Genomic DNA, 14,960 nt, shown 5'->3' on the forward strand with positions numbered 1-14,960 from the left:
ATCTTCATACCAGTTTTACTTTTTTCTTGATGTCATATTTAAGAGAGCCACATTTGCCTAGTTTATATTTCAGGCATTCCTGCTCCTTTTGTCTTCAAAGTGACACAATAGTTGTTAATGCCCTTCTGGGAGTATCATGAGTTTAACTAGACTATAAAAAGTTTTAAGCTACTTTAAAAGAAAATGTATATAAATCTACTTTTGCAGTTATGTGAAAAATATGCTATTTTCTACTATTTGATGGATTGAGACCATCAAAAACTTAGGGAGAATAAATGATTTTATCAAATAATTCTAGAGTTTTCTGGTATGCAACTTATCTTGTATCTAAAAATATAATAACTAGTCTTCAAATTGAGTTAATGTCTGTACAGCACTTAACAGTTATAAAATACTATACAAATACAAATTATTAGGCTAAATATAGAAAATAATCTGGATTCAAGACTCCATTAAGAAACATACCATAATTCCCAAGGCCTTCAGAATGTTCAGTTTGCACATAGGACAAGTACAATGTTCACTAAGCCAGGGGTCCACACAGGATTTGTGAAAAACATGCCTGTTAAATAAAAAAGAATTTTATTTTAGCAATTATAGAATTAAACATTAACAATTGGAACTTAAATAATTAAGTATACAATTAACTTTTTTGGAGAAAGAAGTACATATCAAGAATACTAGTGTTAGGTATTTATGAAAAGGTTTTTTTCAAGGACTTTCTTGGGGTCAGAACAAAGTCATATCAATCTTCTTTATCTTCTACATTTGTATCTATTAGGGAGAAATGAAATAAAGCAATGAGGCACCATAGTGAGAAAGAGGAAGTAGCTGGCATATACCAAATGTATAGAGCAGCACTGGTAAACCTTTTAGAGACTGTGTGCCCAAACTGCATGTCTCCCTTAGAGAGAGGAGGGAGGAAGAGCTTGCATTGGGCTGTTGGGCAGAGGGGTGGAGCATGTGGACATTGTCCTCAGGCATGGTGGAAATGGGGAACAGAGCAGCCCCCTCCATGTGTGCCACACCTTCACAACACAGGTACAGAGGATATAAAGCACTTGTCGAACTACTGCAACTACTTCAAAGCCCAGTCCCAAGCTGCCATCACCAAGGGAACAATGGGCCATCATCCATCAAATGCCACAAACAGGGCAGAGAAGCCAGTTTAGATTAAGCAGCAAGAAATTCTGAGGGAGGGGCAGGATGCACTATGTGCCAGACAAGTCAAATCACCTTGACCTTCACTCCTCTTCAGACACTGGTGTACATCCCCAAGCCCGAGAACCCTTGCAATATAATGCCCAATAAACCAAGGCCCTTTTCCCAGATTGGTTCTTGTAGCACTGTGAAAGGGAACAAATGTTTTGGAGATGGGGTTCAACCTCTCAACAACACTAACTGATGAATTGCCCTGGATGGTGATTTCAAGAGCCTTAGAAATAATAGCACCACCTAGACTAGCAGCTCTGCTTCCAGCCTGGAACCTGTAGCCATAGGCAAGGGAAGTAGCCACAGCTACTAAAAAGCCAGGGAAGCAAGTTATCACCAAAATTTGTGTCACTCACAAGTGATTAAACACTTGAAGCTAAGAGCTTTATCAATGTATATAATATTAAAGAAGATATATTATCATGTTCTTTGCTGCTGCACCCTAAGGATCATCGACTTGCACCTGAAACATCCTATACATGTTGTCTTCCCCCATTGTAACATGATACACCCACTCCTGGAGAGTGGGGAGTATCTTGTTTTTCAATTTCCACCCCCCAGAACTTAGCAAAATACTCTGCACACGGTAAGTGCCTGAAGCTTTTCCATTTGTTTATTTTTAAACCCTTACCTTCCATTGTAGAAACAGTACTAAGTGTTGTACTGCTTCCAAGGCTTGCTCAGGATCATACAGCTCAGAAGGTTCTAAGGCCAGATTTGAACCTAGGATCTCCTGTCTGGCTCTCTATCTATTGAGTGACCTACCTGCCCCCATTTTCCATTTATAATCTTGAGTTAATTTAAAAAATTTTATTCTGAATTTAAATGCTGAAAAAGAACATTTCCACATGGAAAATAAGACAAAAAGGGAATTCTATGTGAAATCATGAATCTTGATTTTAAAAATAAATATAAATTCTATATATTACTTGAAAATACTTGCAACTTTCAAGTACTTGAAATTACTTGAAATTTTCCTGCTTGTCTGTGCTTCCCTCTGAACTTTCTTTTGATGTATTTGTGGATTGAAAAAATGTGCCAATGCTTCTTTTTGGCACCATTACTGCTAACCTCTCTTCCCTGGCCCTATCCTAACCTTAAAAGATGAGAGGAAGAAGAAAAAACTCTCATAACAAATAAGCATGGTAAAACAAAATGAATCCATATAATGGCCACATCTAAAAATGTCTTTTTCTGCACCTTGCCTCTATCATCTCTATATCAGGAGGTAAACAATATATGTCATCATAGATTTTCTAGAGATATGGCTAGTCACCGTACTGATCAGAAATCTTAGGACTTTCAATTCATTTTCCTTTATAATATTGCTGTTCTTGTATAAATTGTTCAGCTGGTTTTGCTCACTTCCTTCTGCATCTATTCACAGTACTTGGGATCTCTGAAATCCTCTTTTGTCATTTCTTATGGCACAATAATATTCCATTCCATTCACATTCTACAATTTGTTTACACTTTCTCTATCTTCTGAGACACTCCTTCGGATTCTAGTTCTTTGAAATTTTTTCCTCCCCACCTTTTAATCCCTTTCCTTTAAAATCAGAAAGTTTGTTTTTTTTAAAACCTTACCTTCCATCTTGGAGTCAATACTGTGTATTGGCTCCAAGGCAGAAGAGTGGTAAGGGCCAGGCAATGAGGGTCAAGTGACTTGCCCAGGATCACACAGCTAGGAAGTGTCCAGAGACCAGATTGAAACCCAGGACCTCCCGTCTCTAAGTTTGGCTCTCAATCCACTGAGCGACCTAGCTGCCCCCTTTTGCTTTTTAACTATTCCTTCCCCAGTGTTATCCTCTCTTAATCCCTTTCCCTCCTTTGTTATCACTGCTTGTTTCCCCATTATACTTTGTCCTGGTCAGGTCACATCTGAACTATTATGTTTAATTTGGGAACCACATTTTAGGGCAAACCGAAGCTTCTCTAGAAGAGAGCACGCAGAGATGACTGGAAATGATGCTATCTGAGAATTGGTTGAAAGAACTGAGGACATTCAGCCTGGAAAAGAGATGACTTAGGAAGACACAACAGTTGTCCTCAAATATCTGAAAAGTTGTCATATAAAAGAGGAATTACACTTGTTCTTAACCCTAGAAAGAAGAACCAGGAATAATGGGTAGAAATTTAAAAAGAGAAAGCTATAGATTTCATGTAAGCAAAAGCGCCCTAATAATTAGAACTATACAAAAGCAGAATGGGCCGACTTAAGAGAGAAGTTGTCCCTCATTGGAGGCCTTCAAGCAGATATTACGTGATGACTTCCTGGGGATTCTGGAGATGGGATTCTTGATCAGGTATGGATTGGACTATATGGCCTTTTAGGTCTTTCTAACACGGAGATACTGTAAATAGCACTAAATGTTCATCCTCTAGGGCCAGGTGGAATAATTTTAAAAGCTTTTCTATATGACAACACCTTAAAACACCTAAAGATAGCTTTCATGTCCCTCCAAGTCTTTTCTTCTCTAGGATAAACATCCATAGTTCCTTCAACCTAACCTCTTATGGTATAGTTTATATCACATTAATTCCCTTAAAAAAAGATTCATTTATATAGCACTTTAAGATTTATAGAACATTTCCTTAATCATAAACATTTTATGCTTTGGTCAAGCTATAATACTGAACAATCTCCAAATCTGAGCCATACTTTTCCACTTCTCTATCTTTTCTCTTGACAATTCCTAAATCTGGAATGTTCCCATTTCTCCTTGTGGATATATTAGCCATCTTTCAAGACCTAGCTCAATGCCACTTTCTCTGTGATACTACTGACTTTAGCTGGAAGTAATTTTTCAGATATGACCTCCTAACATTTTGTATACTTCATGGGCACTTCTAATTTTATTATATTTATCTGTGCATATTCTTTATCATTTCCATTAGACTGTAAGCTCCTTGAGAAAAACAGACTTGGTTTTATGAAACTTTGAATTAAGCTCATGAGCATTCTGAGTATAGGATCATAGATTTAGAGGTGGAAGGTATCTCAGAATCCTTCCAATTCCCTTCCCTCATTTTACAGATGAGGAAATGGAGGCCCAGATAGTTAAGTGATTTGCTCAAGACGCTATACAATATTATCTTCTTTAAATGTTATAGTAGGCACTTAAGAAATTTTGTATGAATGCTTCAAGTAGATCCTTAAAGGCGAGACAAGGAATCCATTTTAAAAAGAACCTTTCAAAAATAAAAATGGGGTGCAGCTAGATGGCTCAATGGAATGAGAGCCAGCTCTAGAGATGGGAGGTCCTGGGTTTAAATCTGGCCTCAGACATAGTTGTGTGATCCTGGGCAAGTCACTTAACTAACCCCTACTGCTTAGCCCTTACTGCTCTTCTGCCTTGGAACCAATACAATACTGATTCTAAGAAGATAAGGTTTAAAAAAATGAAAACAGGAAACTGATTTTTCACTGTCACTCACTAGCTATAATTCTGGGCAAATCATTTCACTTCTCTAGGACCCATTTGTAAAAAGGGATTGGGTCTTGGATTAAAAAAGGGTGTTAAAATCCCTTTCAGTTTTAACATTTCAAGGTCTACGATCTCAGAAGTATTCTTAATTTAAAAACAAAATTGATTTCTATAAACAGGTTAAACAAGGCCTTACTTGCAAGGCAGAATTCGAACGATATCATTTTGCTTGTAGCTCTCTATGCACACAGCACAATGATCAAAGTCTGGATCTGTTTCCTGAAAGGCACAGTACAAGAGCAAAAAGTAAGGTTTTGAAATTACATGAGCAATGAAAAAGACACTATTATTAGCAGCCTTTAGATTCTCTAGTGGCTATAAAATATGCAAGTTGGTTATGAAAGAAGATGCTTTTTTTAAAAAAAAAGGTTAAAATCACAACCACCATTCCTTCACCATCAAACTTTTCTAAAGAATTTTCTACATTTATTGGCTCTATTTCCTTACATAACCTCAACTCCTTTAACCCTTGTTATCTGGCTTCTGCTTCCATCATCAGAATGAAACTACTTTCTAGATCTCTAATACCATATTAATATCAAATCTCCTAAGGGGCAGCTGGGTAGCTCAGTGGATTGAGAGCCAGGCCTAGAGATGGGAGGTCCTAGGTTCAAATCCGGCCTCAGACACTTCCCAGCTGTGTGACCCTGGGCAAGTCACTTGACCCCCATTTCCCATCCATACCATTCTTCCACCTATGAGCCAATACAAAGAAGTTAAGGGTTTAAAAAAAAATCAAATCTCCTGCTTCTCTCAGTTGTATTCTTGGTGGTTCTAACTTCCTCACTGCTTTTTCCTCTATTTACTTCCCAGTACCACCTACCATTCCCACTATATAGATATAGGTGTTTCCCAAAGTACTGACAGTACCATTTCTAAGGCTTTGACTGTTATTTTTTTGTGAATAATTTCCAAATCTACAACTCTAGTCCAGACCACATTCCCAAATTAACAATTGCAACTACTTACTAGATGTGTTCACTTGTATCTTCCACTAGCATTTCAAACTCTACTTATCTAAAACAAAACACTAGACCAGTGATGGGCAAACCATTCCTGGTGGGCCAGATCCAGGCCGTAGTTTGCCCATCACACTGCCTTAAGCAATTCCCTAATCACTACATCTGGATGTAGGGGTGAAGTGATTAGGGAATTGCTTAAGGCAGTGATGGGAAAACTATGGCCTGCATCTGGCCCACTGGGAATAGTTTACCCATCACTGCACTAGATCATTAACTCCTTCCCAAAAATTAATTTCTATAACTGAATTTTTTATTTTTATTAATGGCATCAAGATTCTTTTGGTCACCCAGGTTTCAAATAATCTTTGATCCTTCTTTCACGCCTCTTTTCAACCATTTGACAAATCACCAAGCCTGTCAATGCTTTCCCCTTTCCAGCATCTCCTGACTCCATTCCTTCCTACAATTCCTCTTAATGCCAATGTAGTTTAAATAATTCTCACCCCATACCTGGGGTGGGACCAAGAAAAGAGGTAGAAAGAGCCTGAATATTCCCCATAAAATGCAGCCTGGCTGACCGGCCATAGATCTGTCTGCTCTAATCATCTATCCAGCATGGATTCTTGTTCTGCCAAACACAATTGCCTTGGGAGTAGTAAAAGATGGCACATATTTGTGGAGAGATAAATGGAGAGAAATACTCTTGGTGGAAGATGACAGAGTTGAAAGAGACACCCATTTCCATCTCTTACTCTGGGCACAGTTATTTAATCAATAAAGCCATTGCTTCTGGACAAGGTGTGTCAATCAGCTACCTTATGGATCAATTTACATCTCCATGACTTCTCATTCCAAAGCTCTCTTACCTGGCCACCATTCTCCCTTTTAAATATTATCTCTTCCTATTAGAATATAAACTCCTAGTACATTGTACACATTAATAGCAATACTGTAATGATAATCAACTGAGAAAGACTTAGCAACTCTGATGAATGGTTCATGGCCATTTCAAAAGATTCATGATAAAAAATACTATCCATTTCCCTAAAGAGAAGTAATGAACTCTGAGTGCAGACCAAAGCATATTTTTTCACTTTATTTTCTTAATTCATTCATTCATCTGTGGCATGGCTAAATGGAAATGTTTTGCATGACTTTGTATGTATAATGGAGAAGGTATTTCTTGCTTTCTCAATGGGTATTGGAGAGGGCAAAGGGAGGGAAAGAGTTGGGATCTGAAAATAAAAATTAAAAAACTCATTCACTATATAAACATTCCTTGAAGGCTAGAACTGTTTCATTATTGTATGTGTATTCCCAGCACTTGGTATAATACCTACATAGTGCTTAGTAAATGCTATTTTCATTCATCAATGTCCTGTCTCAGACTTCTCTTTTCCAGGCTAAATATCCCTTGATCCTTTAAGAAATATGACATATGAACATATATATGCCTTCTGGTCCTCTCACCATCTTGGCTTACTTTCTTCTGGATTGGTTCTGTTTTGTCAATATTATTCCTAAAATGTAGCACCTGGAATTGAACTTTAGATATGGTCTGGGCAGGGGAGATTACAGATGACTGAGTTACCTCAGGCCCTGACAGTTATCTGTACATAGTAGTCATTTTAAAAATCCCTTCTTAATTTGGAGACATTTAGTCACAGGAAAAACAATGTTTTCTAGAGAGAGGTAGAGATAGGTATAGATATTTGAATAGCAATATTCAAAATTATAGTCACATAAGTCATAGATTTAGAACTGTAAGGGACTTCTTAGACCCTATAACTCAATCCTCTAGTTTTCTTTACTAATTTTTTTAAAATAACAAACCATTACTTATTGTTGCCTTCTACCCCCTACTTCTTTTAATAGAAAACAGAACAAAACCAAACTAAAAACTCTTGTAATTAATATGCAAAGTTGTTTTACCAAATAAATCCCAGCATTGGCCACATCCAAAAAGTCGTCTCATTCTGCACATTGAATCTATAACCTTATTGTCAAGAGGTGGGTAGCACAGATCCTCTTTGGAATTGCAGTTGATATAGCACTGATCAGAGTTCTCTTAGTTATCTGTTCAACAATTCTATCACTATAATTATTTTAAGAATACAAAATTTTAGCAGAAGGAAAACTAACTCTACTAGGAAAAAAAAGTAGTTAGAGCAGACTAAGACCATTTTAGTGATGCTAATGGCAGCTAGGTGACGTGGTGGATAGAGCACTGGGTCTACAGTCAGTAAGTCTCATCTTCTTGAGTCCGAATCTGGCCTCAGACAATTAGAACTCTGCGATCCTTAGCAAACTGCTTAACTTTGCCTCAGTTTCCTCATCTATAAAATAACCTAGAAAAGGAAATGGCAAATCACTCCAATATCCTTGACAAGAAAACCTCAAATAGGGTCATGGAGTGTCGGACCCAACTGAAATGACTAAACAATAACATCAAAATGGCAAGAGAATTTATCCTTTGGGAAAGTTAAGACTTCTATAGAAAGCTTCCAAATGACACAATGTAGCCAGGCCCAGAAAGGGATATTTGTTTGAAAGGGCACATTATAGCTTTAAACTTTTTTTTTTTACTTTATTTTAAAAAATCCCTTACCTTCTGTCTTAGAATCAATTGATTCTAAGGCAGAAGAGCAGTAATGGCTAGGCAATGGGGGTTAAGTGATTTGCCCAGGGTCACATAGCTAGGAAGTGTCTGAGGGCAGATTTGGATTCAGGACCTCCCATCTCCAGGCCTGGCTCTCTATCCACTGAGTCACCTACTTGCTCCTAGGACACATCATATCTTTAAAATTTTACAACAAATAAAATTAAAACCATAATAGAAGTATTTTTGTACATCAAAACAAAAATTAATTTTTGTTTACTATTTGATTTCTTTATTATCATACCTTATCACCCTTCTTTACTGTTCTTGTTGTTAATTTGCTGATGGCTTTCTTGGCTGCATCTCCAAGACGACGCTATAAAAATTGAAAAGAAAAAGCAGGTATTAAAAGTCAAGACTTTATACAATTTTTTCTTTTAAATAATTTAATTTGTTCAGGTACTAATATCCTGCCTTACTCTCTCTGCCACATCATTGAGGCCTCAGAGTAGAAGATTCCTAAAAGGGTTCCAAATTTAGAAATGGGCAGTGGCCAGAGCCTAGGAGCCAGATGAAGACAGACAGTAGCTGCAGCAGAACAGATCATTTGTCCAGCACTGCTGAGACACCAGACAGTTCAAAGAAGTCAACATTTTAATGGCATTAAGAGAGTCAAGTATCAAGAGTTACCACTGCATAGGTCTGTCTGGAGGTTTTGGATCCAAAATGCCATGTCATGTAAAATACTTTTTTGATCTTCTAAACTGGTCACACTATCCTAAACTCCATGAATTTTATTTACTTTCACTGCAAAATGGTGACACCAATCACTATTATATGAATAAACCTTATTTTAGTGTGCTCCTCCCCCTTCCATATTCCTGCCATACTCATTCTCACTTAAAATTCAACTTTTCTTCTGATTCTACTAAATTTTTCACTCACAAACCATTCTATCTTCTGCCATCTTTTGCCATTCCATTTCCCTCCAGGGAATCTTCCCTGATCAATTCAGTTACAGGATTCTATTGTACCTAACCCATGCCATTTAGGTAGGTAAATAACAATTCTTCTAAGTATTTAATCTCCCAATCTATTTATACTCTAATAATAATAATAATAGCTAGCACTTAAAGAGTGCCTCAAAGTTTGTAAAACAAATATCACCTTGTTTAATTCTCATAACAACCCTAATAGATAGGTGTTACTATTATCTTCCTTTTATAAATGGAGAAAATGAGAGATAGACAGGTTAAATGACTTACACAGGGTCACAAAGCTAGTAAGTGCCTAAGGCTGGATTTGAACTCAGGTTTTCCTGATTCTAGGTCCAACATCCTATTGATTATGCCATTTACTTGTCTATATTAAATAGCCTTTGTGCTAGAGGACCATTAGCTTCTCAAGTGCCTGGTCACAGCTATCACAACTATATAAAGGATATTAACTGAGCTTTCACAGATTCAATAAATTCAAAAAGTACTGGGGAGAAAAATATAAAAGTGACATGGCCTTCATCTTCAAGAAACGTATATTCTATCAGGGAGGCCACAGAATAAATACAGATAATTATAACCCAAAGAAGGTAGTGTGCAAGGAGTAAAGGAGAAATCCAGACAAAGTATCCTAGGAGAGTGATGGGCAAACTATTCCCGGTGGGCCAGATCCAGGCCGTAATTTGCCCATCATTCACTGCCTTAAGCAATGCCCTAATCGCTCCATCTGGATGTGGGAGCATAGTGATTAGGGCATTGCTTAAGGCAGTGATGGGAAAACTATGACCTGGATCTGGCCCACTGGGAATAAGTTTACCCATCACTGTCCTGGGAACATCTGATGAGGAGCAGAAAACTTTCAGTCAACAGGAACTTTGAAGGAAAGATAGCATCTGTGCCAAGCCTTGGTGGAAGATAAGGAATTTTTTAAAAAGTAATTACATTCCAAGAAGGACATATTGTAGAAATACATGGATGTCAGCGATGACATGTCTAGTTTGTCATACAGCTAGTGGGATGTGGTTTGACTGAAATAGATTATGTGAGGGAGAATAACATGAAATAAAAGTGGAGAAGTAGATTGATGCTAAGTCTAGCACTTTAGAACCTTAAAGGCCTTAAATAAGGACTAATAAATAGAGCAATAAATTTAGGATCTTAAATAAGAAGCTTTTATTTTATTTATGAAGTATTAGAGAACCACGGAAGATATCTGAACATAGGAAGGACATGGTCCTTAGGAACGTAATTTTGGAAGCTATATAAATGATAGATTGGAGAGAGACTGAAGGGAGACTAATGAGAGGGCTATTATAACAACGTGGATGAGAGGTTAGGAGAGTTCCAACTACAGTGGTATCACTAGAAGTAGAAGATAGGGATGGATTCATGGGATATCATGAAGGTAAAATCTAAAGAGCTTATCAAATGATTGGCTATGGGAGATGAAAGAGGGAAGAATCAACTTGGGTTTCAGACCTGATGGGAGTGCTATCAACAACAAATGCTAAGTTATGTAGGTAGAGTTGACCAGCATGTAGGCAGGAATAGAGTTCAGGGAGATCGAACACGAACACACACACACACACACACACACACACACACACAATCTCCACCAAAGTGGAGAAAGAATACTTTCTCTCATAATCCCTAACTCACTGATTATGGGAGGGTTGTCAGAGGATTCCTTGCTCACTGTTGCACTTCCACACTCTTCTACCATCACTGTTAAGCAATCTTTACCATGAGTTCACTGAAGTTCATGCTATCTAGATTTTCCTTCCAGTCCAGTTGCAGATAGCCATTATCAACTGACAATAACTACCCCCTTTTTGTCACTCCCCTCCAGGAATTCTTCCATATTTCAACTCCTGCCATAATACTAGGGCCTTCAATATACACAGGGAGGTTTCTTCAAATGTCCCAATTTCCTAGTTCCTCAATATATTCAACTCCAATGACTCATATACTCTTCTATTCCCTCTCTACTCCACACAAAGATGGTCATGCTGCTGAATGAAAGATTTATGCTATCTAATCTTAACTGGGCTCTCAGTGGTAAAAGGAAAAGTTTCTGTTCCTTCTTTTTTTTTTTTTTTAACCCTTAACCTCTGTGTATTGACTCCTTGGTGGAAGAGTGGTAAGGGTGGGCAGTGGGGGTCAAGTGACTTGCCCAGGGTCACACAGCTGGGAAGTGTCTAAGGCCGGATTTGAACCTAGGACCTCCCGTCTCTAGGCCTGACTCTCAATCCACTGAGCTACCCAGTTGCCCCTTTTCTGTTCCTTCTTAACCAATTCTCTAGCCCAGTGATGGGCAAACTTTTTAAAGAGGGGGCCAAAGGAAAGGAAATGCTCATCTGTCAGTCTGTTCCAAGGCAACTCTTTTGAAGTTTCATTATATTGTATCCTACTCATTGTATTCGTCAGATTAGGAATAATGTCGCACAGCTGGACAGAATATTCCAAGCCCCCCATTGTGAGGAGGATAATTTAGTTATTATTTAGGAGACCTAACAGGAAGGGCTTGAGAATTCCAAATGGAATGGGGAAGCAGGACGTGTGCCTGGCTCTCTGAGACGGACTCCATGGTGGTTGGGACAAGTTGTAACTGACCCTGGGAGACCTCAGATTTCCAGAGATCCTGAAGGAAGACCGTCACCTACTTGTCAGAGGTTTTGGTAGAGACTATTAATCCCAACCTGAGTTTCAGGTAACTTGGGCTGGGTTAGCTCCCAGAATCTACCCACCTGAAAGAGTACAGCTAGTGGTCCTGGAGGAGCTGCAACATCACTGGAGTGTGTCAGGACTCTGCTATGAGAATACCCACTTCAGTCCTGCTATCCTTGGGCCCTGTCTTGCTTTAGGTCTCAGTTCAGTGTAGATAAGTCCCTCCCTTGACCCTGTGGTTTGCCCATAGTCTGAAAGTGTAGAAACCCCTATTCCCATCCTTTACCATAGTTCCCTTAATTAAAATTGTTATAAATTCTTGCCATTTGCTTGCTAGTTTCCATAGGCCCTTGTCTAGATGGTGCAGAGTGACAGTTAGGGCCTAACTGCCACTTCTGTTAACAGCCATCTTCTTAGCAGTTAAACCCAGTCTCCCTACCTTGTTTGGTCCTATCTTCTGTCATTCCTGTCTCCCTCACCCTCTTCTGGACCCACATTTAATATTTAAGTCAACTCCCCTGGTTTTTCCCATAATAACCCTCCTTCCAAGGTAGAAGAGTGGTAAGGGTTAGGCAATGGGAGTTAAGTGACTTACCCAGGGTCACATAGCTAGAAAGTATCTGAGGTCGAATTTGAATCAAGGACCTCCCATCTTTAGACCCGGCTTTTAATCCACTGAGCCATCTAGTTGTCCCCACTTATTGAATATTTTGAATGGGTTGTCTCATAGGCAGCTTAAACTCAACATGTCCAAAGTGGAATTCTTCATTCACTTCTCTCCTCACCAAACCTATTCCAATTCCTTATATTGTTAAAAACATCAATATCTTCCCAGGTGCCAAATTTTGCAACTTTTGTGTTATCCTCAACTTTTACTCTTAGTGACTCCACAAATCTAACCAAATGTCAAATCTTGTCATCTTTGCCTTTACACGTATCATTTATGTCCCTTTTTTCTACTCACGCAGTCACCTGCATGAGTCAAGTCCTTGTCAACTCTTGTCTTGACTTTGCAATCGTTTTCTAATTGGCCTCCCTTCTGAGTATCTCTCCCTACTCTAGTTTATCCTCCACTCAGGGACCAAGCATCTTTCTAAAGCATAGGTCTACCACTTTACTCAAACTCTAATGGTTTTCTATCACTTTTAGGGTCAAATACATGTTCTTTGGCATTTAAAGCTCTTTACAATCTGATGTCTTTGTACCTTTCCATTCTTACATCTTTCCTTCTCTATTCTTTCTAGTTTAGCCTTAATGGATTGGTAGAATAGGCAGGAATTATGGGATTATGAAGACAAGAAATAGGTTTATGAGTGAGGCAGGTAGGCCAGGATACTGTGGACAGAGAAGGGAATTGCAGTATTCAAGACTATAGAGGTTGAAAAGTTTTAGGTGACAATGAGGTTAAGGTATGACCAGTCCTGTGAGTGGCTGAGATTGAGTAGAGATGGTAGTCTTGGGGCCTGACAGGTAAAGTCAGGTCAGGGTGTTTAAAGGTCATCCATTTGAATATTTTTGTTAGAACATTCTATAGGTGACTGACTGATGTAGGATAAAGAATACACATCAACACATGCCTTTAGCAGCCAGTAAATAATGGGAAAAATACTTAGATTAATTATTCTAGATGCTTACTATAATAGTAATAATTTGTTCTAGGCCAATTTAGACTGGTTACTTACCAGATGATTCATAAGAGGGAAAGACAGGTCATTCTGAATGGAACAGGCAATGCTTCTGAAGTTCAGCAACCAGAATATCACACAGAAACAGAATGCATATGTGCATATATGTATGTATATCCACACATATATAAATCAGAATGTAGGAGCTAATTTATAGTAAATTATTCTTATCAATCAACTACCTATAATATGAACACTCTGGGTAGGTACAAAGACAAGGTAAGGCAGGGGCTGCTTTTATAAGCCTCACAGGTTTGAACAGGCTGAATATGGGCACAAATAATAGAACAGAAATTGGAACATAAAAGTATAAGTCAGGCACAAAAAGCTATGAGAATTTTTTTAAGGCCTTGTCTTCTGACTTAGAATTGATACTTAAGTACATGTTCCAAGGCAGAAGAGGATAAGGGCTAGGCAACTGGGGTTAAGTGACTTGCCCAGGGTCACACAGTTAAGGAAGTCTCTGAGACCAGATCTTTTAACCCAGGACAGACCTCCTTTTTCTAAGTCTGACTCTTTACCACTGATCCACCTAGCAGTCTCAAAACTATGAGTTTTAAGAAGGATGAGAATTATTTCCTGTTCTGGGGAAAATCAAGGAATGTCTCAAGAATAAAACACTTGTTCTGGCCTGGAAAGTCTGAATAGGAACTGAACAAGTGGATCTAGAGAACAGCTTGTACAAATAAAAAGTCAGGAAAGCATGGGTTATGCTAAAAGAATAGTGATTATTTCAATTTGGCTAGATACAGGTAATTTGAAGAGGAGTGGTAGGTACTAAGGTTGGAAAGGGATGGTAAGGCCAAATTGTGGAGAGCCTTAACTACAGAGAATGGAGTTTGGATTTTATTTGATGAGCAATAGGGAGTCACTGAAAGTTTGAAAAGGAAAGTGTGCTTTTATGAAGATTAATTAGGCTGTTGGAAGAGTAATCATTTTGGAGGGTTAAGATTGAAAACAAGAATTCAAGAAATATTAGTTCAATGGAACTGAACCCAGTATTATCTGGTTGTCTCTTATAAGAAGCCAAAATTCCCAGGGGTTTTATGGAATGACAAGCTGTATGCTTTCCCTAATATGGGAACACGAAATGTTTTCTTCCTACCATCTCATATAAAAAGACCACTTTCAAAGGAATTCTCCTCTTTTATCTATATAAATAAGAAAAACTGACTCTATTCTATTTCAGTGAGATTGAGATTTGTTCTAAATTCTGACAACATGCACATGTGTCATTTCCTAGTGTTATTAAATATGTTTAAAAGTCCTGTTTGGGTATATTTGAAAAATATTTATTCAAAACAGAGTTTAAAAAATCATGGCCATTAAGGGGAAATTAAAAGAGCAGGATT

General features: G+C 38.1%; 1 protein-coding gene across 3 annotated transcripts in view; it reads right to left on the reverse strand.

The window, feature by feature from the left end:
* Positions 1 to 14,960, reverse strand: part of RNF130 (ring finger protein 130) — a 107,692-nt gene that overhangs the window by 27,280 nt on the left and 65,452 nt on the right. For all 3 annotated transcript variants that reach the window (XM_044664404.1, XM_044664403.1, XM_044664402.1), the window contains exons 4-6: positions 8,566 to 8,637; positions 4,837 to 4,919; positions 466 to 562 (exon numbers count right to left, since the gene is read on the reverse strand). In XM_044664404.1, the coding sequence (XP_044520339.1) occupies positions 466 to 562; positions 4,837 to 4,919; positions 8,566 to 8,637 (252 nt within the window). The remainder of the gene's footprint in view (positions 1 to 465; positions 563 to 4,836; positions 4,920 to 8,565; positions 8,638 to 14,960) is intronic.

The sequence above is a fragment of the Gracilinanus agilis genome, chromosome 2 (genome assembly GCF_016433145.1).
Source record: "Gracilinanus agilis isolate LMUSP501 chromosome 2, AgileGrace, whole genome shotgun sequence".
Taxonomy (NCBI): domain Eukaryota; kingdom Metazoa; phylum Chordata; class Mammalia; order Didelphimorphia; family Didelphidae; genus Gracilinanus; species Gracilinanus agilis.